The 22,612-nt window shown below is 42.9% G+C and overlaps 2 protein-coding genes across 3 annotated transcripts in view; both read left to right on the top strand.

Annotated features, from left to right (window-relative positions):
• GNAL (G protein subunit alpha L) overlaps nt 1-22,612 on the top strand; it is a 151,929-nt gene that overhangs the window by 116,516 nt on the left and 12,801 nt on the right. For both annotated transcript variants that reach the window (XM_049620443.1, XM_049620444.1), the window contains exon 6: nt 22,163-22,217. In XM_049620443.1, coding sequence (XP_049476400.1) covers nt 22,163-22,217 — 55 coding nt within the window. The remainder of the gene's footprint in view (nt 1-22,162; nt 22,218-22,612) is intronic.
• CHMP1B (charged multivesicular body protein 1B) lies at nt 13,791-15,633 on the top strand. The gene has a single exon (XM_049620452.1). The coding sequence runs from the start codon at nt 13,911-13,913 to the stop codon at nt 14,508-14,510; it is 600 nt and encodes a 199-aa protein (XP_049476409.1). The 5' UTR covers nt 13,791-13,910; the 3' UTR covers nt 14,511-15,633.

Consider the following 22,612-nt stretch of genomic DNA (forward strand, 5'->3'; position numbering starts at 1 on the left):
ATTGAAACTCAGTGCACATAGATGACCGTTGAATCTTTCACGAGGGCTCAGCATCCAGTTTCTTCCTGCTGGGGGCAAGGTGTTTGGAAACGCTCTGGTTTATGCAGATGAGTAATAACAAATAGTAGCAAAAATAAGGGTTGTTTTTTTTTTTTTTTGCTCTGTAATCACAAGAAACATTTTAAGTTAAATTATGCAGCATGTGAAAAGGAGAAGAGCAAGAAATTCTCTTCCAAATTGAATTCCTAATAGCCCACTCACACTTCTAAAAAGTGTCTGATAGACACTTAAGTTCTTAGATCTTTAAATTTTTAAATGCACAGATACAGTCTTTAAGACAGAAATCTATTCTGTGCCACATTTTCACCTGTGACAGTTGCCGTGTGATGAGAGCCTGGGCTCCCCTGTGGGCTGGACCTCTCTGCAGCAGAGGTCCCTCGTTTGTGCCTCACGGGGACCTACCTTCATGGTTATACTGCTGGACAGGTGCTGTGCCGTCTACACAACGGTCAGTGCACTGCCACAGCCCCTCTCCCAGCACAGCAGCACATCTGCAAGAAGTTGAAAATGTGTGCAGAATAGCTTGGTGAGGGATGGGGTCACACAGATGTTCACATGTATCAAAACTCAGCAAATGTGCACTCAAGATTTGTGTTTCTTTCAACCTAAATTTTACATCAACAGAAAAAAATTGTGAACAAATGCTGATCTGTAGACAAAAATCTGCATGCTGAAGTATTTAGGAGGAAGCGAACTGATGTCTGCAATTTCTTTGAAATGTATCAAAAATAAGAGATAGATGATTTTTTAAGTATGGTAAAATGGTAATCGCAAAATCTAGATGGTGGGTACTCAAGCATCCACTATGAAATTATTTCAGGTTGTATGTTTAAACGTTTCATAGTGAAATGTAGGGGGAGGAAAATACATGTGTAAAAATGTGATCAGAAAATATAGAAGAAAATAAATTACATAGCAACACAGATTAACACATCAGTGATACTGCATAAGTATAACATGCCACATAAGACATTTGCCTGTAAGAGGTTTTTATTGCAATTCTCTTAAGTATTTGATGAATTCTTTGAAATATTTCCAAGGAACCCAAGGACCTCAGATTGAAAACCACCAAATACAAGAATTAACAAAGTGTACAGCTTCAGAAAGACTTAGAGGTATGTCTTGTATTTCTAACCTTCAAAAGGTAGCTACAAAATAGCTCATAGTTACAGAAATTTACCATGTGGAGCACTATTCTTCAACGTTTTTTTTTTTTTTTTTTTTTTTAATTTATTTTTGGGACAGAGAGAGACAGAGCATGAACGGGGGAGGGACAGAGAGAGAGGGAGACACAGAATTGGAAACAGGCTCCAGGCTCCGAGCCATCAGCCCAGAGCCTGACGCGGGGCTCGAACTCACGGACCGCGAGATTGTGACCTGGCTGAAGTCAGACGCTTAACTGACTGCGCCACCCAGGCGCCCCGTGGAGCACTATTCTGTGCACATTTCATAAGTTAACAAATTAATCCTCGTACTTATCCAAAGAGGAGGAAACAAAATCACCTAAGTTTACACAGGACTCTATCATGCCAGATTATTACTTGATTTATCCAGTATTTCAAATCTTAAACCTAAAGATGTAATGGGGTGCCTGGGTGGTTCAGTTGATTAAGCGTCTGACTTTGGCTCAGGTCATGATCTCTGCGTCTGTGAGTTCGAGCCCCTCGTTGGGGGCTCTGTGCTGACAGCTTGGAGCCTGGAGCCTGCTCCAGATTCTGTGTCTCCTTCTCTCTCTGCCCGTCCATGACTCACACTATGTCTCTCAAAAGTAAATAAACATTAAAAAAAAAAAAAAAACCCAAACCTAAAGATCTGAGAGATTATTTCTTAAAAGTTCAAGTTCACACGTGTGTGCCAGACGTGGCCAAATGCTAAATTGTAAAAGTGATGAGGCCTAGCTCTAAGCTTATAAATAAGTGGATTTTCACAAGGGCACCCATTTTCTCAGATTCTGAAGCCACTCCATTTACCTTCCATTTCCATCCAATTCCTATCATGAGTATGGTTTGCAAATGAAAGCCGGGATAGTTTTTTTATAGAGGTCCTGGGGGTTCAAGAAAGGGAAAGACAACTCACAGCCGAAGGGGGGACATATTTGTAAATCATGTATCTTATAAGGGACTTGGATCCAGAACATAGAAATAACTCCTACAGTTCAATAGTAACTATAGAAATAACTTTAACATTAATACTTTTATCAATTTTAGAAAGAGCAAAGGAGCAGAATAGACATTTCCCCAATAAGATATGTAAATGGCCAATAAACTCATGAGAAGATGCTCGGTAGCATTAGCCATTGAGAAATGCAAAGTAAAACCACCTCACAGCCACTGGGATGGCTATAATAGAAAAGCCAAATAAAAAACAAATGTTGGCAAGCATGTGGAGAAATTGGAACGCTCACATATTGCTGGTAGGAATATAAAATGGTAGGACTGCTTCCAAAAGCAGTCTGGCAGTTCCACAAAAAGTGAATCAGAGTTACCATATGACCCATCAGTTCCCCTCCCAGATATATATTCAAGAGAACTGAAAACACATCCATACTAAAACTTCAAGACAAATACTCATAACAGCATTATTCGTAAGAGCCAGAAAGTGGAAACAACCCAAATACCCATCAATTGATGAATGGGTAAACATTATGAATGGGTCTATCCATATAATGGATGATTAGCTAGCTATAAAAAGGAATGAAGCACTGATCCAAGCTGCAACCTCGGAGAACCTTGAAAACATGATGCTAAGTGAAAGAAGGCAGACACAAAAGGCCCCATGCTGTATGATTCCATTTATAGGAAATGCCCAGAATAGACATCTAGAGACAGAAAGTAGATTAGGGTTGCATAGCGTTGAGGGAGGGTGAGGGGACCGATGAAGAGTGACTGCCTAATGGGTACAAGGTTTCCCTTTGGAGTGATGAAAATGTCCTAAAAATAATCATGGAAATGGTTACACAACTCTGAATATGTGAAACACACTGAATTGTGCATTTCAAATGCACTTTATATTCAGATCCTCTGTTGCAACTAGCTTGTTAGATCTTAACTTGGACTCCTGAGTAAAATTCATTTGGAGACTGCTGATAATTTGAATTTCCTAATTTCAGGGCCTTTCTATTTAATTCCAAGGCAAGGGGGAGAGACTCCATCAAAAGTAGTGAACAATTGCTCTATAGAACTTCATATTCCTTTCCCTATACAGTGAATTCCGGCATATCTGTGTGTTTGAATTGAGTGTGGTCACAGTAATTACGCTGTGGATAGTTTTCAGTATAAGACTCCTAACAGGGGCGCCTGGGTGGCGCAGTCGGTTAAGCGTCCGACTTCAGCCAGGTCACGATCTCGCGGTCCGTGAGTTCGAGCCCCGCATCAGGCTCTGGGCTGATGGCTTGGAGCCTGGAGCCTGTTTCCGATTCTGTGTCTCCCTCTCTCTCTGCCCCTCCCCAGTTCATGCTCTGTCTCTCTCTGTCCCAAAAATAAAATAAAAAACGTTGAAAAAAAAAATTTAAAAAAAAAAAATAAAAATAAAAAAAAATAAAAAAAAAGACTCCTAACATTTCACATTTTGCATATTCTTACTTTTAAAATCAGTTTAAAAGAGGAAAGAGAGGAAAAAATGAAAAAGCAAAAATACGGATTCAGAATATGATTCTCATGCTGAAAATATGTCTTAATTTCTCTAAAAAATAATCATCATGGAAATTGGCAGGTAATTTTACAAACAGTTACTTCTGTGGCATTTTGAGTTATTCCTCTCCATGCAGGGCCTGATACAGTAACGTCTCATTAAATGTTTGTTGAATGAATAATAAACCTAACCACATTTTTATTTTTTTTTTAATATATGAAATTTATTGTCAAATTAGTTTCCATACAACACCCAGTGCTCATCCCAAAAGATGCCCTCTTCAATACCCATCACCTCCCCTCCCCCCCCTCCCACCCCCCATCAAACCTCAGTTTGTTCTCAGTTTTTAAGAGTCTCTTATGCTTTGGCTCTCTCTCCCACTCTAACCTCTTTATAACCACATTTTTAAAGTCTTCCTTGTGGATGGTTCGTGTGCCAGTTCGACTGCTCACATGGAATTATTGCATACGTGCCACTGTGCCTGGAGCCATGCCTGCCTCATAGCAGGTGTTCAGAAAATAGTTAAACGAATGGACTTTTATAACTTTCCTTTCTCTGTGTTCTGTACCATTCATAGCCTGCCATTCTCAGGTATACAGAATTGATTTTCCTGTAAAGCTCGGGTAAAGGCACGCTCTCTGTTCATGACAGCATTATTCAGCATAGCCAGAAAGTGGAAACAACACAAATGTCTGTCATGTGAATGGAGAAACAAAATGTGGTCTGTACATACGATGAACTATTACTCAGCCCTTAAAAGCATGAAATATTCATAGCTACTACCTCGTGGCCTCCTTTAGGGCAGACGTGTTCACTGTCTCAGAGAAAACTGTATATATCATGGCAGAACGTCGTAGAACTACTTCCCTCCGCCCAGTAAACAACAAGAATGTGTTCACAGTATCAAGAAATTTAGTTAAAGCCTTTAAATCGGATTTAGCCAGTAAGGAAGCTGCCCTTTGACAATTTCACATTAAAGAAAGCCCTCAAAACAGGAAGAAAGGAAAAAGCCTTCCTTGAGATAGTGCATGGTGTCAGTGGTTAGAATTACATATCTTCTTTTACACTGGACCACATCGATCACATAATAATTAGAATGCATGATATCAATGAAAAGCTACCTTTCAAGTCCAAGTTTATTCTATTATTATATTAGATTGAGGAAATCTAAGCATGAAGAGAATTTCCATTTGCTCACTAGCAGTTTTATTCATATAACAACAATTAAGTGGACAGTATGCCATTGTTTCTTAATCTATTTTATATTATTATGAATCTGGAATTAATATTTTGCATTAATGTGAATGTTCTGCATCATTTCTGGGAAGAAGAAATGAAAGAGTCTTCGTACCAAGCTACCTGAAGCAGGTGGTAACTGCTAAGAAAGAAATTACTTTGCTATACTTTGCCAAGATCCATGCAGGGACTAAATATAACTTCTTCTAAAATCTACGAGACTTAATAGGTCATTTGTGAAAAAAAATTTATTATCCTGCATTGAACATGTTAAAAACGTCTCAGATCTCTTTTCAGGTAAGAAACTCAGCATCAGGTAAATGTAGATTGGAAGGGCCAATCCCATTTCTTCCTCTGACAAATGGTGTGGTCTGAACAAATCAGCATATACTTGGTCTCTGAAAATAGAGAGCCCAGGCGGTACCCCTTCTCAGAAGGCTTGCCTCGTCCAGAAGTCCCTACTCCTCCTTTCTCCACCCTTGTTCAACCACACGCTTCCAGTTAGATTCTAAAGGTCAGCTTTCTTGCAAGGACCTGGGGCAGATAGTGGGACCTGCCAGGATGGTACCGTCACAGACACACCATTGTGAGCAGCTGCAGAAAGGAAACCCTAGGATGCTTCCAGTGAGCAGGAACCATGTTGAATGCAATTTGTGTTGGTGTCCTTATTCTATTTCCTGTAAATGACTTGGAGGAATTCACAAAGTTTCACCCTGTAGCATAAGTTGCAATTCAGTTAGCTTTGAAAATTCTCCTTTAACCCCTAAACTACTCATAAAAATACATTTTCCTTTTCCTGCAGTTTGCTAAGATTTACTATTAGGTCTTATTTTCCAGATGTTAATCTTGGCTGGGACTTATTATATTTAGGACATGGTTAATCATGTCCTGAGGCAGTCTGGTAGTTCCTGGAAAAGAAACCACTACATGTTGAACTTATCTTAGTGGAAAAGCTCAGCCAGCACCTTGATGCCCCAGTTGTGCAGAACCTTCCACGAGAAGAAACACTGGGGGAAGTAAATACCTCTGCTTTATGGAACATTAATACATGCATCACGTTTGCTGATTACTTGTCTCCCATCCCTGAGCCATGAACTCACTAAATATTTTTGGGCACGAGCTGGAAGATTCTAGCCCAGCCCCATTGAAGATTATAGAACAAGAATGCATATCCATTATATTTTAGTTGAGGTATCTGGCACTTGATGGCTTAGTTCAAAACCATTTTAAAGTTAACACTTACAAGATATGTATCTATCTTTGGCTTGCTTTAATTAAGCCACCAGTGTTCACTGTCTCAGAGAAAAATGAATCCTGTAATAGTACGTTGTAGTAGTATAGAAGCAACAAGAAATATTCTGCTTCCCGTAGGGCTTTATACAATGTAAACAGAGGGTTAAAAAATAAATTATTTCTAGTAGGACTCCCTGAATTAAGTTATATTTGGTTTCTTTTCTTTATTTTGTTTTTGTTTTTGTTTTAGAGAAAGAGGAGCAGAGAGAGAGAATCTCCTGCAGGTTTCACATTCAGCACAGAATCCGACTCAGGGCTCAGTCTCACAACCCTGAGACCATGACCTGAGTGGAAATCAAGAATTGGATGCTTAACCAACTGAGCCACCCAAGCGCCCCTGTATTTGGTTTCTAATATGGTTTTGCTTAACTAAAGATACCAGCTTAAACTGACAGTCTTTATGTTCTGGCTCAAAAGCTGAATTGCAGCTTTTCCTTGACCAAAAGGAATTCCCAGGCTCAGCCTTGCAGGGGCACTAATGGCCAATGACTCCTTCCTTTTTGTATATTGTAGGGGTTAAACCAGAATTGAAAAGACTTCAAATGGTTCTCAGAATATGCGATTCCTTAGAACTAGTACTGTCTATTCTGTGGACATGAATATTTTAAGTCACTTGACTTAAGTTTCATTTAACTGTGAGATGATGTGACTTAAAAGCTGTGTCACATGGCAGATCAGATCCAGCACTGATGAGGGATACGGGTGCGTCAACAGCACACACTGGTTCCCGGAAGCAGCAGTAAAGACCCACCCCCACCCCCACCACCTCCCCCTACTCAGTCCAAAATAGCCCTGGGGAAGCTCTCAGCTTCTGATGATCTGTTTACATTATACACACAGGGTGCACCAACAGGAAGACAAGAAAAGGTTTTAGTGTGCAACAAAATTCGCTGTCTTGTGTGCACATTAACGATTTTTTAACTCGCAGGTTGTAAGCTTAATGCTCAAGTTTTTTTTAAAGTGATGTGAGAACAGCCACTTCCTGCAGAGTGGCCCCGCACGCAGCCTGGGGAGGCCAGTGTGGCCCCCCTGCCCATTTGCCCTAGATCTTTAGCTGTGAAATTGCTTTCCATCCCACACTGTGTCTGCAGGACGACCTACCAGTGTCCCATTAGACAGCCAGGCAGTACTAGATATTACCGTGTGTTTCTATGCAGGGAAATAAGTTTTTCTTAAAAAGAAAAAAAAAAGCATAATAAAGATTTCTGGTGAAAGGGGGAACGGTGATTGGAAAGAGGAATATATTGCTTGTTTCACAGACAGAAAATATTTCAGGTCTTTGTTTTCCTTCCATAGTTTAGTTTCTACTCATATTCTTGTCTCCCTCTGAGGCAGGAACCCCATCGAAGGAGTAGGTTTTCTTTCTACAGAACATTCTGTAAAGGGAGGAGTAACACAGAAATAGACACAGACTGCCTTCTCTGTTTTCGCTGAATCTACTCCACATGTCCCCTGTGAGATCTGCAAACGTCCATCACAAATTGCTGGGAAAAGGACAATTTAGATAATACACATTTTTCTCTTAGTAAGTTGTACAGTGAATCTGTGCAGACTGTTTCAGGATTTTTTTTTAATGAAATTAAGCAGCCTATACCATTTTGGTCTGATTCTTTTGCTCAAATTAAGGTTTTAAGATTTATTCATATGTTGAGTATGGTGATAGCTATTTATTTTCATTACTATATAGTATTCGATTATAAAAATACACCACAATTTATTTTTCTGTTCTGTTCATGGACGATTGGGTTGTTTCCAGGTTTGGGCTATGACGAATAATGATGCTGTGAACATTTTGTTCTGTAACCTGGTATACAGGTACAAGAGTTTCTCTAGGGTGGATAATCAGATAAGGAATTGGTGCTTATAGGGGATGCATATTTTAACTTTATTAGGTAATGCTATTTTTCCCAAGGAGATTATATCCACTGACATTCCCAGCAGGAGTGTTATGAGAGTCTTCGTTGCTTTATATCTTTGCCAGAACACGCTATTTCGAGACTTTGCCTGAATTATTCTGAGGGATTTTTTTTTTTTTTTAATTTAGTGGTTTGGAACAGTCCTTCCTGGTGCCAAGACCTGATGCAGACCTTATTACCCACTGTTACGATCATAATTTCTCCCTTTCCAGTTTTATAAATGAAGAAATGAGGCCCAGCAAGGAGAGCTGATAGCGCTGCCCAGGACAGAAAAAAAGAGCCCCAGGCCCCTTGCTCAGTCAGGACCACACTGCACGCCTCTCCCTCTGCTTTCCCATTGCTTCCTTTGCTGAGAAGATCCAAAATCATCTTAAAATAAGACTGAACTAAAAAGAGTGTAGAGTTATGCTTTAACAAAACCCAAGCAGAAAAATTAATATTTAGAGATTACTTAAAAAAAAAAAAGTATTGCCATTGATTTTTTTCTAAATCTAGGTCTTTCTTTATTGCAAAGAGGACTGGGAAGGAATCTGGAGCCTCCCACCCAGTTCTCTGAACATCTAGGACAAGGTGATCATTGCCCCACTCGACACCAAAAGAAATCCTGGACTATCCTTAGAAAGCCAGGAGTATCTAGATTTAATTTCCAGCCTGTCATCACACGGGTAAGTTATTCAGTATAGAGAGGAAACACGAGCACCCCCATGTCAGTACAGTTGGTAGATCCCAAATTAGACCATCAGGACATAGGGAATTCGGGTACTCCTAAGAGTGTTAACTCCCTGCACCACCATCGGGACTAAAAATCTACGCGTTACCAGCCTGTATGCACAGCAATGCAGAAGTCCACTCAAATGCAACTCTTCTGTTTCTAACTCTTCCTTGTACTCATTTTAAAACATTGACATCACGTTAACATAGTTTGAGGTACCATGACTTTGCAATTTCCCAAGGTGTGAGGAGTCTCGGAGTTTTTAATTATAGCCGTGTTCCAAAATTAAAAGGTGACAGAAACAATTATATATATAATATATACAGTAATACGGTATATGTAATGTAGCCCTTAAAATGGTCACCAAGAAGATATATATCCAATGCCATGTTCTTTGAATGCATTCATACATTCAACAGGAATGTATTAAGCATCTGTGTGTCCCAGAGGTTGACTGGTACCAGGTCAAGAAACAAAATGTCACCATGGGAAAATCGGAAAGGACACACTGCTGCTGAGATAATCACAGATTCATACATAGGTACAATTGTGGGAAGTGAAGAGGAACTCTAAAAGAGAATCAAGGCATAACGTTTCAACCCCCCTGGAAAACTACCTGTGAGAAGTAGGATTTTAACACGCACAATAAAATTATTTTCCATATATATTTAGTTCCTTCTTTTATTTTGGAATGTCTTTAGATTTAGCAAATGATTCTTTTCCAATGAACTCAAGCCGTAGGACCCGCTTAAATATCTCAAGTTTAGCCATTGGTATTGGTTCAAAGGAAGAAAGAAACAGAATAGGCCGTATGAACCAAATTAAAACAATTTTCTTCCCCATTTTATGGTGAAAATAATTAACTGGCTTGACTCACAGTTTTCTAGAGATATCTGTACTCTAATCAAAATTTTCTTAGAGTCCCTAAGAAGAAAGTTTCTACTTTGGATCTGGGTGTTACAAGGTACTGCAGAAGCTTTGACTAGTCCCACGATCGTACACTGTTTACAGAGGGTCCAGGACTTCCGATGTTGCGACTCAGGACTTTTCAACTTTACAATGATGTGAAAACAATACACGTTCGGTAGAAACCATACTTGGAATTTGGACCTTCTCCCAGGTTAGCGATGTGCAGTAAAGCGCCTCGCAGTGACACAGCTCCCAGACAGCCACATGATCACAAGGATAATACCCTTGCAGCCATTCTGCAGCCATTGTGTATGTCTCTTTCAGTAGAGCATTCGGTCAATTACATGAGATACTCAACACTTGATTATAAAATAGGTTTTGTGTTAGATGTTTTGGCCCAAATACAGGCTAATGGAGGTATTCTGAGCACGTTTAAGGCAGGCTCGACTAAGGTATGATGTTCAATACGTTAGGTGTATTGGGGCACCTGGGTGGCTGGTGGCTGGTTGAGTGTTCGACTTCGGCTCAGGCCATGATCTCACAGTTCATGGGTTCAAGCCCCATGTCGGGCTTTGTGCTGACAATGCAGAGTCTGCTTCAGATTCTCTCTCTCTCTCTCTCTTTCTGCCCCTTCCCCACTCATGCTTGCTCTCTCTCTCTCTCTCTCTCTCAAATAAATAAACACTCAAAAAATTTAAATAGGGTAGATGTATTAAATGCATTTTCAACTTAGGGTATTTTCAACTTATGATGGGTTTATTGGGATATAGCACATCGTAAATCAAGGAAGGTCTGTATTCTTTCTTTACACCATGAATTGAGTCCAGAAGATTCCCATGTGCAGTCAGAATTGCCATAGGACAAAGGTTCCTTGATAATCTTACATAAACTCAAAATAATCTCCCCTATCCTAGATACACAAAAAGAAAGCATGCTAGTCTGAAACAGACCCTGAAGGCTTACACCCTCAATGGAATGGAAAGAATGGAAAACTTAGCAATAGAATGTAGATAGATGTAGAGAAGGGAGTCATCAGGATGATTCCTAAGAATCTGGCTCGAGCAAGTAACTGGGTGAACAGAGGTGCCATTTCATAGGTAGGAAGAGCAGGTTTTCGGGAGAAGGACTGCGAGTTCAGTCAATTGGAGGAGTTGCCAAACAGTCTGGCACCCCAAATTCTCCAGTGTCAGGAGACAGTTGGGGATACTGGAGCTCAGAAGGAAACTTGCTCTAGAAATGCACGAGTGAGTGTTAGCTATAGATCATACTGAACACAATGGGGATGGCTGGGGTATTGATAGAGGAGAGAAGAGGATGAGGCCTAAGGACTGCTGCTACCCAGCTCAGGGGGAGGAGGGGCACTGGCCAAAGGTGAAGTTGGCCCCTCCTTGTTCCTGCTGTCTGAAAATATGGCTTCTGGAACCCTACCCCATGCTCTAGACTGACCGGCCCAGAGAGGAGACTTGCCATCAGTCAGTGACAGTAGCTTCAGGGGGCGTTAATTGCTTTTAGCAACCTTAACTTAGGTCACATCAACCTTAGAGTCCATGCAACTCCTCAGTCTTCTCAAAAGAACAGCTAAGTCACCTTATTCTTTTAAGCCAAAGATGATCAGTCTATTATTCTTATTAACTGCTTGGAGTCCTCCTTATTATACTGGTCTCATTATATCCATGGATTCTTCTTACTTTTTTTTTTTTAAGTTTATTTATTTATTTTGAGTGGGAGGAGGGGCAGAGAGCAAGGAAGAGAGAGAATCCCAAACAGGCTCCACAACGTCAGCACAGACCCTGACGTTGGGCTCTAACTCACTAACTGTGAGATCCTGACCTGAGCCGAAACCAAGAGTCGGTCACTTAACGGGCTAGACACCCAGGGGCTCCCACAGAATCTTATTCCTAACACGTAGCAGATGTGTGGTCACAGGCCAGTTGCCTAGCTCTCTGTACTTCAGTTTCCTAACCGGTACATCGGAGACGTTAGTAGCATCTACCCCAGAGGGTTTGTGAAGGTGAGATGAGCTAATTCATGTGAAGTGCTTGGAACAATGCTTGGCACACCAGTACTTAATAAATGTTTGTTGTCCTCATCCTCCTCATCTATCAGAGTTTCTCGTGATTATGCTCCAAACCCTCTCACCTGATTAGAATTTGTCATTGGGCAAACTAAAGAACATGTCAAGGAACCATTTGGCTAACTGAAAGGAAACCAAAAGAAAGGGAGGGTGAGTGGGGGTGGGGGTGAGCAGAGAAGGAGACGTAGGTCCTCTACCCCCACTTCAAACAGATTTCCTTTTATTTGATTTTTTCTATTGTTTCTAGAAGTGTCCCATGTGAAGAAAGAGTTCTGCTTTGGGGAAAAAAAGTAATCTTGGCTAAGCTGCTAACTAGGATAATGTTCTAGCTCCTCTCAACCACAATTCAATTCAGCAAAGTCTTACTGGACTCACTGCCTATTTTGTGAAGAGAGCTTGCTGGGTTCCTTAGGGGGAAAGGAAGAAAACTGTTCTCTACCTCCATGTGGTTCATAATATAGTAGTGCCCTGAACCCACAGACCCAGTACCAGGAGTTATGCCCTGTGTGCTAAGGCAGAGGTCCAGAGTACAGAGGCAGCACAGAGGAGAGGGATCCTGGAAGGCTTCATGGAGGAGGGGGCTTTTAAGAAATGTCAGGATCTCAATAGGCAGAGGTATGTGGGGTGGAAGCTCAGGCAACAGGAACAGTGTACACAGAGGGAGGAGCGTGCCTCATTCTCCACACTGATCAAGTGACACAAATGATCATAGACTTCCATGCTTCAGTCGTTGACTGGCACAGAGGGGAAGGAAAGAAAAAGAAGGTGGGGACCCAGTATGCCTCACAGAGAAGTTCAGCCTTTTTGCCCAGATTTTGGAGCACATGAGTGATCTAATCAGAGCTGTGGTTTAAGAAGATGCATGTGACACGCGCACCCCCTTACTTTGTGGTGCAAGACGGTTTGCAAGTTACCACAGGAAACCGAACGGGATGGTATGACTCTGGATTAAAATTCTCTGAACAGAACTAGCTCTCGCTCTTCATTTTCAACCTAGCTCATTAGGGCAGGTTGGGCCTTCTTGTATTTTGTTATTGCTGTATCTGAGGAATCTTTCTAAAACAAAAAAAAGCTATAGCACACATTGCCGCCATTGCAAAGCCTGAGTTTTTTAAGGGTATAATACCAAGTGACAGTTTTGATGTATGCCAGTGGGTGTCGGTCCCAATACTTCACCATCCTCTGCTTGCATAATTTAAAATGACAATGTAGCCTGTCAAATTTAAATATGAGTGAAGTTCCTTGGATATTTATAAAACATCAAATAGATAGAATTGTGTCAGCAAAAGATGGATGACAGTTGCTGGCAAAGCACCTAGAAGCTGAACTTAAAGCTACCGTATGAATATGGTGGTCCACGGTTCTGAAGGTATTTTCACCCATTGCAGTAAAAGGATATCACAATATTCCCTTCCAAACTGTAGTCAGAAATTGAGAAGCAAGTCGGTGATGCAGGTTTGTTTTGTTAATGAATTAATGAACCACGGTTCAGGTTCCCCTGAGGAAGTGGAAGTTACCCGGGCAAATAAAGCGCTGGTCTGCAGACCTGGCTGACGGTTTTTAGCCCCCTGACCAGACACACCTGAAGCCCTGCCAAGTTGGACCTCGGAGATTTTTTTTACGGGGAGTTCTAGACACAGCCTGCCTGCGTCGGTAGATTAATTCCCAAGTGTGCATGGACACTCATTTTTGTCAATTTACTAATGCTTGAATGTCTGTAAAACGGAGCGTAGAAAACAAGCGCCCTGGTCGGCACCGGCAGCGTCCACCCGTATGCGTCCGTCCGCGTCTGCGTGGTGCGGCCCGAGCCCCGCCTCAGAGGGCGTCCCCCGGCCCCTTGGGTCCCGCAGGCCCCGCCCCTGCCCCCCCCCCGCCCCACCCCCGCCCCACCCCCAAGCGCCGTCCGTCCCGCAGGCCCCGCCCCGGCGCCGGGCTCTGACGTCACCGTCTGCGCCGCGCGCCGTAGAAACAGGAAGTGGGACCAAAACAAAGGAGCGGCGGCCGGGAGCGGACCTGCCTTTTTCTCCCTCTTCCGCGCTCATATTGGCCCTGGCCACAGACCCCTAGGAACCGTCCGACTATGTCCAACATGGAGAAACACCTGTTCAACCTAAAGTTCGCCGCCAAAGAACTCAGCAGGAGTGCCAAAAAATGCGACAAGGAGGAAAAGGCCGAAAAGGCCAAGATTAAAAAGGCCATTCAGAAGGGCAACATGGAAGTGGCGAGGATACACGCCGAAAATGCCATTCGCCAGAAGAACCAAGCGGTGAATTTCTTGAGAATGAGTGCGCGGGTCGATGCGGTGGCTGCCAGAGTCCAGACGGCGGTGACGATGGGCAAGGTGACCAAGTCGATGGCCGGTGTGGTTAAGTCGATGGATGCGACGTTGAAGACTATGAATCTGGAGAAGATCTCTGCTTTGATGGACAAATTTGAGCACCAGTTTGAGACGCTGGACGTCCAGACGCAGCAAATGGAAGACACGATGAGCAGCACGACTACGCTGACCACTCCCCAGAACCAAGTGGATATGCTGCTCCAGGAAATGGCAGACGAGGCCGGCCTAGACCTCAACATGGAGCTGCCGCAGGGGCAGACCGGCTCTGTGGGCACGAGCGTGGCCTCCGCCGAGCAGGATGAACTGTCCCAGAGACTGGCCCGCCTGCGGGATCAGGTGTGACGACAGAACCCACTCTGAGGTTTCCTGGCCGTAGCCACCTTCTGAAATGCTCTGTAATTAATGAGATACTATACACTAGAAACTCTGAACATGCCAGAATGCTGAAATGCTCTCTACTTATGATGCTTCTACCTTTGGGTTTACAGTGCTCTCCAGATACACTAAGAAATTCCAGGCTCCCTCCATCTTAACTGGATTTTAAAGTTCCGTATAGCTTGTGATGATGTGTATTTTTATAGCTGCCTTTTAACAGAACTAGTTAATTTGGTGTGTATGAATCTTTCTCAAAAATTTGGTCCAAACTCTTGTTCGGTGTATTCAGTTTTCTGCCTGAATTTTCAAAATTGGGGATTTTTTTTTTTAATTTAGTGTAATTGGTAATATCTAGAATTGACAGGTGGTGCATAAAAATTAAGAGGAGAAGGATTACTTAGATTGATTACAGGGCTATCAACACCTCATTCAACTTAATGGACCGTGCTATTTCTGTGGGGTTTGGGGAGTCTTTTGTTTTGTTTTGTTTTGTTTTGTTTTTTTGCCATCGCCTCCAGACTTCTGTTGATCTGTTCACATAATTTATACTGAAATTATGGTGGGACATTGTGCATAATATTTTCTTACTGTTTATGTTCTATAAATTTTTCATGTGGTAGTTACGTTTTTACAACTGGAAAAAGGCCACATAATTTCATTTATTATAAGGAAAAATTGTTTGCTCATTTATATTTTTATTTACTAAAGACTTTGTCAAAAGACAAGGTTTAACGTGACAGTTTCAAATGAACGTCTTGAACACACTTCTAGTTATTTTCCTATCTCAACACTTTAATTAGCCTTGTTATAAAGTATGTTAATTAGCATGGCAGTCATATTACTCTAACATTGCCAAAGAACTGTTGATTGGTTTAAGAGAACTCCGGGGTGGTGTGTTTGTAGGTTTTCTTTTGATTTTAATAACCAAAAATAGACATCAAATTAGAACTGCATTTTAGGTTCTAATTACTTGCATTTATTATTTTCTTTTAGAGGAACAACTTGTTGAAAAGCCTTGGAAGTAAGTTGGAATGTTTTATTTAGCCATGCAAATAACTTAAGTATATGTGCAGCCAGCTGGAAGTCTGGGAAAGAGGAAAGATGGAGAATTTAACAGTAGACTTGACCCTCTTAAGGCTAGAGCCCATCTGTGTTGCCTTTCATCTTTCTAGAACAGCAGTGTGTGTTTTCTGGCTGCAAAGTAAAGCATGTAACCACCACTTTCTCATAGCCTCTGAACATGGAGAACAGCAACTTGCTTTTATTTTGGCAAGTGTATTAATCTAAGGTAAATACTTGCGGATATTTGAAATTTCCCCTTTCCTTCACTGGTAGATTTCTCCATAAGAGAATTCCAGTGTTCCAAAAAAAGTTATAGGGACTCTTTCAAGCCCCTTGAAAGATTCATGGCCAAATAATCACCATTACATTTTCCAGTATGAATGGGTGTATTAAAGAAAAAAAAAAATGAACAGGTAAATGCAGATGAGGACTGACCCTCATTTTTAAGTGTCTTTACATTTGGATGTTCCGAAGTCTTCCGTAAGGGATACCTGTCGGTTGATTATCTGTCCCTGCCTCTTCTTTCTAGAACTCTTCCCTTTTGGGGTCTCTTCTTATCCACATGGTTGCACAGAGGCAGCTATGTGAGCATAGCATGAGTCATAACCGCCTCTTTAGACTGGGAAAAATAATTACAACTTAAAATATAGCTTAGTGTTGAATCCTTTGGTAAATTAAAGACCCTTTTATAGTGCAAATACTCCCAACAAAATTAATATATTTTGTGAGATTAAACAATGCTTGTATATGCTTGAACTTTCTTAAAATACGTTCATTTCAAACTATATGAATGTACATTTTTATGAACCATAAATATTTTCAAAAGCATACCAGGCCCATGAATTATTTCCTCACTTTTGCAGCTGATGAAATGCTGAAATGTAAGCCACAGAAGTTTGTCAAATAAATCATTTTAAACTGCATGTTATTGCATGTGAGTGTACATCCTATTTAAAAAAACTATATAAGAAAAAAGAATTCAGAGGTAGATTTGGTTCAGAAAGCATGGTATTCTTCCACACTCTCCCTTACCACCTTAATTTCTGTTTTGTTAGCATGGAATTTTCATGTATATTTCTAGAAACTCTAGCTATTACTTCTTTACTGTAATAGTTTCTTCATGGCAGCAAGAATTGTTCCTTGTATTGAAACTTCCTGGACTAATGATAGATCTATTTTATAAAAGGCTTCCGCTCAGACATCCCACAGAAATAGTTAATCTTCCATGCAGGTACTAGTACAATTTTTACTCAAATCTCCTTTTTATTTTCTGCCTTCAAATGTACAGTTTCTAACATGGATTTAGAATATACTTTTAGTTTATTTTATGAACGATTTAGCTTCCTTCATTTCAGATGATACATGTGCAATTTAGAACTCTTACTAAAGCTGTTTCTTCCAGAAACGTTAATGAGTATGTGCCTTTCAGGTGGAGGCATGCTATGAGTCTTGTACACTGGGTGCCTATCCTGCTGTCCTTGATTTGGAAAAGAGCCACCTAAAATAAGCACCCATCTGATAACCTTACTAACAGAATGTAGTCTCGGGTCAGCCAAACAGACCTCACATCATAAAGCAGAAGGGAGGAACCTTGTGTCTTAGATGCCTCCTCTGTAATACACACAACATCTTCTAGGAGCCATTTCTGTAGCCAAAAATCCAAAGCTCAACACCTTCTGTAATACTGGCAAAAAGCTCCAAGCCAGTGGACATTTCAATGAACTGAGGAACAGGCACACTTGTCATCATAGCAAATCATAGCAGAATGCCTGCCTGGTTTACCTAGGTTTGTTTTTCTACAACTAGATGGTAAGGCAGTGTCTGTCTTGGTCACAATTACTGGGCCTGGTGTGGTACCCAGCTGAGCTGGCTCCTGGTAGTGTCCCTGGTGTGAACGCATGCTCCCTTGGGGTTCTCAGCTGTGATCCTGCCTAGAGTTCTCTAATGACAACGTACACAATGGGTAAAGAGGGTGCAGGGAGCACTCAGCCAGAGCCCTGTTATGTCTCCTCAGAAGCACCGTGTATCCTTTTCTTTCAGCACGTTTCTTCAAATTGAAATGTTTGTTCCTACTTTTTGAGGTTTATATATCCTCCCTCCCTCTTGAATAGTAGCAGGACAAACAATTCAGCAGTGTTTATTCAGAGTGACTGAATACAGTGAAAGATTTAGACTAAAGTATATCAGATGTCGACTAGATAGATCTGGGGCTTCTTTCTAGGGAAAAGACGCTTCTGCCTTAAACAGTACTCCATACATTTAGGTAGGTAAAGCATACACACAGAGAGGAAAATGGAGACGAGTGTATACGAATGTTAAAAAGTCATCAAAATGAACACTAAGCTTAGTGCACTTGACACACATGTGTTTTATACTTCAACTTTTAAAAAGGAAGTTAAGTGGGGCGCCTGGGTGACTCAGTTGATCGAGCATCCAACTTCGGCTCCGGTCATGATCTCGCAGTTCCTAAGTTCGAGCTCCGCATCGGTCTCTGTGCTGACAGCTACAGATTTTGTTTATCTGTCTCTCTCTGCCCCTCCCCTGCTCAATCTGTCTCTTTCCCTCTTTCTCAAAAAATGAATAAACATTTTTAAAAAAGGGAATAAGTTACAGTATAAAGCAGTAGCCCATACTAATCAAACCATACACATTGAGTACACAGAGAATGGGATCACGGTGTCCGTTGTGGTTAGAGTTGGCTTTTTGCAAGAGGTAGGGTTGAATCTGGGGCTTCAAAGAAAATAAAGTGGGAATTACACAAAGGTCTGAGAGGCCCAGAACCACACGGGGATTTGAAAGGAGTGGAGGGTTCGTTTGGCATCAAAAAGAGGGAAGAGATTGGACAGATTGCGAAGGGCTTGGAGGCTGGAATGAAAATGTGGACTTTACCCCGAGGAAAGGAGCAGGAGTGTGAGTCATCAGATACTGTATTGTCCTGCTGACACGAGATGAAGCCTAGAGCAGGATGGCAGTAAAAACAGAGGAAAAGATGCGTGCACAGGGGTCACTGAGGCACCGGGGATGCTGTGGGTCAAAACCACCTAGGGATGTGGCTCAGCTGGAAATTCCGATTCCTAAGGTTGGCACGTGCTGCCGGTCTGAGGACCGCCTTCTGGGCAGCGTGGGTCTTCACCTGCTGCACGGCAGAACTGCCTGGTGCTTTGTCACTGCGGAGGTCATATTTTTCTCCTCCAACGGTATCTGTATGTCTTGCACATTAGCATCATGAAGTAAACTTCAGTAACACTGAGAAAAGTTTCTCACTGACCTTTGCCAGAATTCCAGATTGCCACTTGTTCACAAACAAAACAGTTTGTAATACATTTTAATTAAATATAGTTGGTGCTTTTTCTCAGATCTCAGTGTTTAAAGGTGTTTAAACAACAGTTTTCATCTTTTCATACTCCCTTGTCCTGCTTCATGATCAACGCCATGGTCATAAGAACTCTGTGACTTTTGAGTTATAGTGGGGTGGCGGACAGCAGCTGAGAAATAGACCATGAGCTGCTGTTTTGTGCCAGTATCCAGCAGAAGGGGGATCGAAATGGAAAGCATGAAAATGTTTCTCCAAGCACGAATATCCTGAGCTGTAGCTGGAAATAATGGGGGAAAAAAATCAAAATAAATTGCTTTCTAACTACTTTTTTACAGCATGCATATCACTATGGTGGCTTTTTATAATTCTAGTTTGGTATTGTCTTGCAACTGAATCCAGTGTGAGTGACTGGTCTCCAAGGTTGAGTCTTAACTCTGGTTAATTTTTCCACATAAGAAGCAGTGGCATATTTAAGAAGATAGTTTTAGTAACCCTTTAAAACGTAGTCATGCGAAATTCTGTGTATGATTTAGAAGACCCTTTTAAAACTCAGCTTTCTATAGATATTATCTTAGGAGCTCTGATTTGAAGTACTTCTAACGGCATGCTGGAAAAATACAGTGATTGAATCAAAGATTAAGGCAAAAAGCTGGCAGAAATCCACAGTATAGATTCTTCTGTCATTCCTTTATGCCTTAGAGGGTCTTTCAGAGAACTGGGGGGATGCATTTACCTTCAGGGGAGAATTTTCACATTTTATTTTCATTGCACAGATTTGAAATGCATGAACTCACAATACCGTTCGGCGTCAGTAACAATTGAGAAGATACTCTTGGAAATGTTCGGATGCCTCTCAGGTCTCACTTAGATCATTAAGTACCAGAGCCGGGTGGAACTTTGAATATCTGCCCTGGAAATTAGGGATGGGAAAGAACTCGACATCTTTTGCCTTTGTCATTGGCACCTCAGAACCCCTTATTTTTAATAGCGTTCGGTATGGTACTCCCACCTCTTCCTTTGGAAGACAGTCTTTAATCACATCTATCAAGAACTTTTGATGTATTTTTTTAACCACATTTCATTGTTTCTACTTATACTAGTTATTACCATCTGAATTAATTCACCCACCTACCTCCACCCTCTTGCATCCTGTTTGAAATTGGTTGCTTCCTAAACTCTAACTATACCCAAAGGCTCCATATTTAGGTTAATTTTCTAGCCCCTTTCACCCGAGATGATTGGTTTTTGTATCACATGTTCAGTATTATGTGTCTCCTGCTGGGAGGATAGACCATCTCTGAATCGAATTACTGTACAGTGTGGGGGCAGCACCCATCTCCCAACCGGACCCGCCTGGTCGGCTGGGCTACAGACCAGAGCCCCCTTTCCAGGAGCAGAAACCTGTCTCACTCTGACTCCATCAGAGTCTTTCCGCCCCTTTTCCACTAGACGGTCAGGAACTGGGTGTGTACTTCTGAGATGCTCTCCACCATACCAAATTCAAGGGCAGCAAGGACTGAGCCAAACTGCACTATGGCTCTCAAACCAGACCTCAAGCAAGCTAGGCCCCTCCCTGAGGCTCCTGTGTTTCCCCAGCTCCCAGGCAGGCCCTCCCGCCCCACCTGCAGAATTGTTTGTGCCCCGTCCGAACTCCTCCTGCTCAGGGACCAGCTCTCCCCACCGGCCAGTTCACCCATCTTCTGGAAGGCACACAGCAACACCTACCAGGGCTCACAGTGCCCGCTCCAGAGAGGCCACAGGCAGATCCGGGTCCCTTTGGCTTCTCAGCAGCCCTGCCACCTAGCCACAGTTCTGCAGATGACTGACGACCGCTGCCGTGACAGGCAGTGCAGTCATGAAGGGCCCCGGAAATGTCACCCCAGCACCAGGCCACATCTCAGGCCACTGGGGGCTATCTGTAGCTCTCTAGGAGGGAGGAGATAACAATAGCCAAGGGAATTGAGTAGCCTTAATGTGCCTTCAGCCTCCCTCTTGCCAGGCTGGAAGCATCTTACGGGCCTGCCATCCAGGCAGGTGGGGGGAGCATGTGGAGATGGGGAGGTGACAGCATCCTGCACTGTGCAAAATGCCCACAAGCATCAGAGCATTAGAGGAAGGCCCAGTAATGGAACCCAAACCATCCCGGCTTGGACAGACAAGGAAGTCGGCCATGTCCCCCCTAGTCTGGGGCACATTCACTCTCCCCAGGGCTGGAGCCTCACCCACAGCCAGGAGACCAGGGGCCACTCAGTCCCCTCCCTCACTTGTATGTCCTCCCTCCCTTTGAAGCCTCCGCTGCCCCCTCTCTGTCCAGAAGCAGTCCTTACTCCCCAGGTAACCAGTCCCCAGGTCTTCCTGTGTCTTAAAAATCTCCACAGTGTCCATTATGGGCTGGGCCTCTCAGCCACCTGCTCACTTATGTCTTCTAGCTGCGGGAGGAGGAGGGGGGCAGACATTCGTTCCCCGAACAAAAATTTAGGGGCCAGGCCTGCGCTAGGTGCCGGGGATACCTGGGCCAGCGAGACAAAGACCTGCCCTGGGGGTCTCGCGTTTTGGAGGAAGAGATAGATAATAAACATAAATAAATGCGACTCGTGTCAGGCCGTGGTAAGTGCCACGTAGAAGAATAAAGCAAGGTTGGCGAGGAGATGGACAGGGCGGCCTCTCTGTGGGGAGAGAGAGCAAGTGCCCACGTCTCCTTCCACGTACACATACAGTGCGATTTCCTTCCTCTCCTTTCCTTTCATTTACTTCTCCCTCCCTCTGTGAGTCCCTCCAGGTGAACACACCAGGTTAAACCTGCTGATGTGTGCGCGCTCGCACATTACTTGGATCTTATTAGGAACCCGTGACGCTAAAGGAACGACTCTGACCTCCCGCGTTGTGTTTACGTTGCAACATGGGCTTCTGCTACTAGCGTGGCTTTGAAGGAGGCCCTGTGCCCCTCCCCAATTGCTGAGTGGCCCCTCCCCCCCAACTCTAGGGCGGTGGGCAAAAGGGAAGAGGGAAGGTAAAAAAAAAGAGGTAAAAAAGAAAAGAAAAGTCAACCTTGGCCCCTCCATCGGGAATGTTCTGCTGTCTGGGAGGACACATATTCAGGGAAGGAAGGGGGAACTTACCCCAGCTTCTCTGCCTGCCCCTGCCCTCCTGTGCTTGTGTGAGGATCCCATCCCCTTGGCCCGCAGTGCCGGAGAGAAGCCATCAGAGAACACTACTGAGCCCATGCTGGCTTTCTTTTCAGCTTCCTGGAAAGAATCGACAGTGTCAGTCTGGTGGACTACACACCCACAGACCAGGTATGTGAAGCGGGAGCCCGCAACCACCTGTTTGAACTTTCTGGGACTAGAGGAAGTGCCAGTTATCACTCAATGATTACTTTAACATGGATTAAGGAGGAGGGATTCCACAAGATAGCTACTTCTGGCAAATCATTTCCACTGTCCCTGCACGTACACGCAGCGTACCCACCAGAACCTGTGCTGTGCCTCCTGACTTAGCTCTCTAAAACCTACTAGATTTCTAAACTGCAATATCAAAGTAATTTCCCCTGTGGAATAGGAATGTGCCAGTCCCATGCCTCTGGGAGCTGTGAACGGAAAACTGAACCTGTGCTTCACCAGCTTGGTAAACTCTGCCCATTCTGCTTTGGGCCCTGGCCTGGCTCACATATCACAGGCACGCTCTCCGGGTG

This window comes from Panthera uncia, assembly GCF_023721935.1.
Source record: "Panthera uncia isolate 11264 chromosome D3 unlocalized genomic scaffold, Puncia_PCG_1.0 HiC_scaffold_8, whole genome shotgun sequence".
Classification (NCBI taxonomy): domain Eukaryota; kingdom Metazoa; phylum Chordata; class Mammalia; order Carnivora; family Felidae; genus Panthera; species Panthera uncia.

Coding starts and splice junctions, on each gene's coding strand:
- CHMP1B (XM_049620452.1), top strand. CDS start 13,911: ATGTCCAACATGGAGAAACACCTGTTCAACCTAAAGTTCGCCGCCAAA.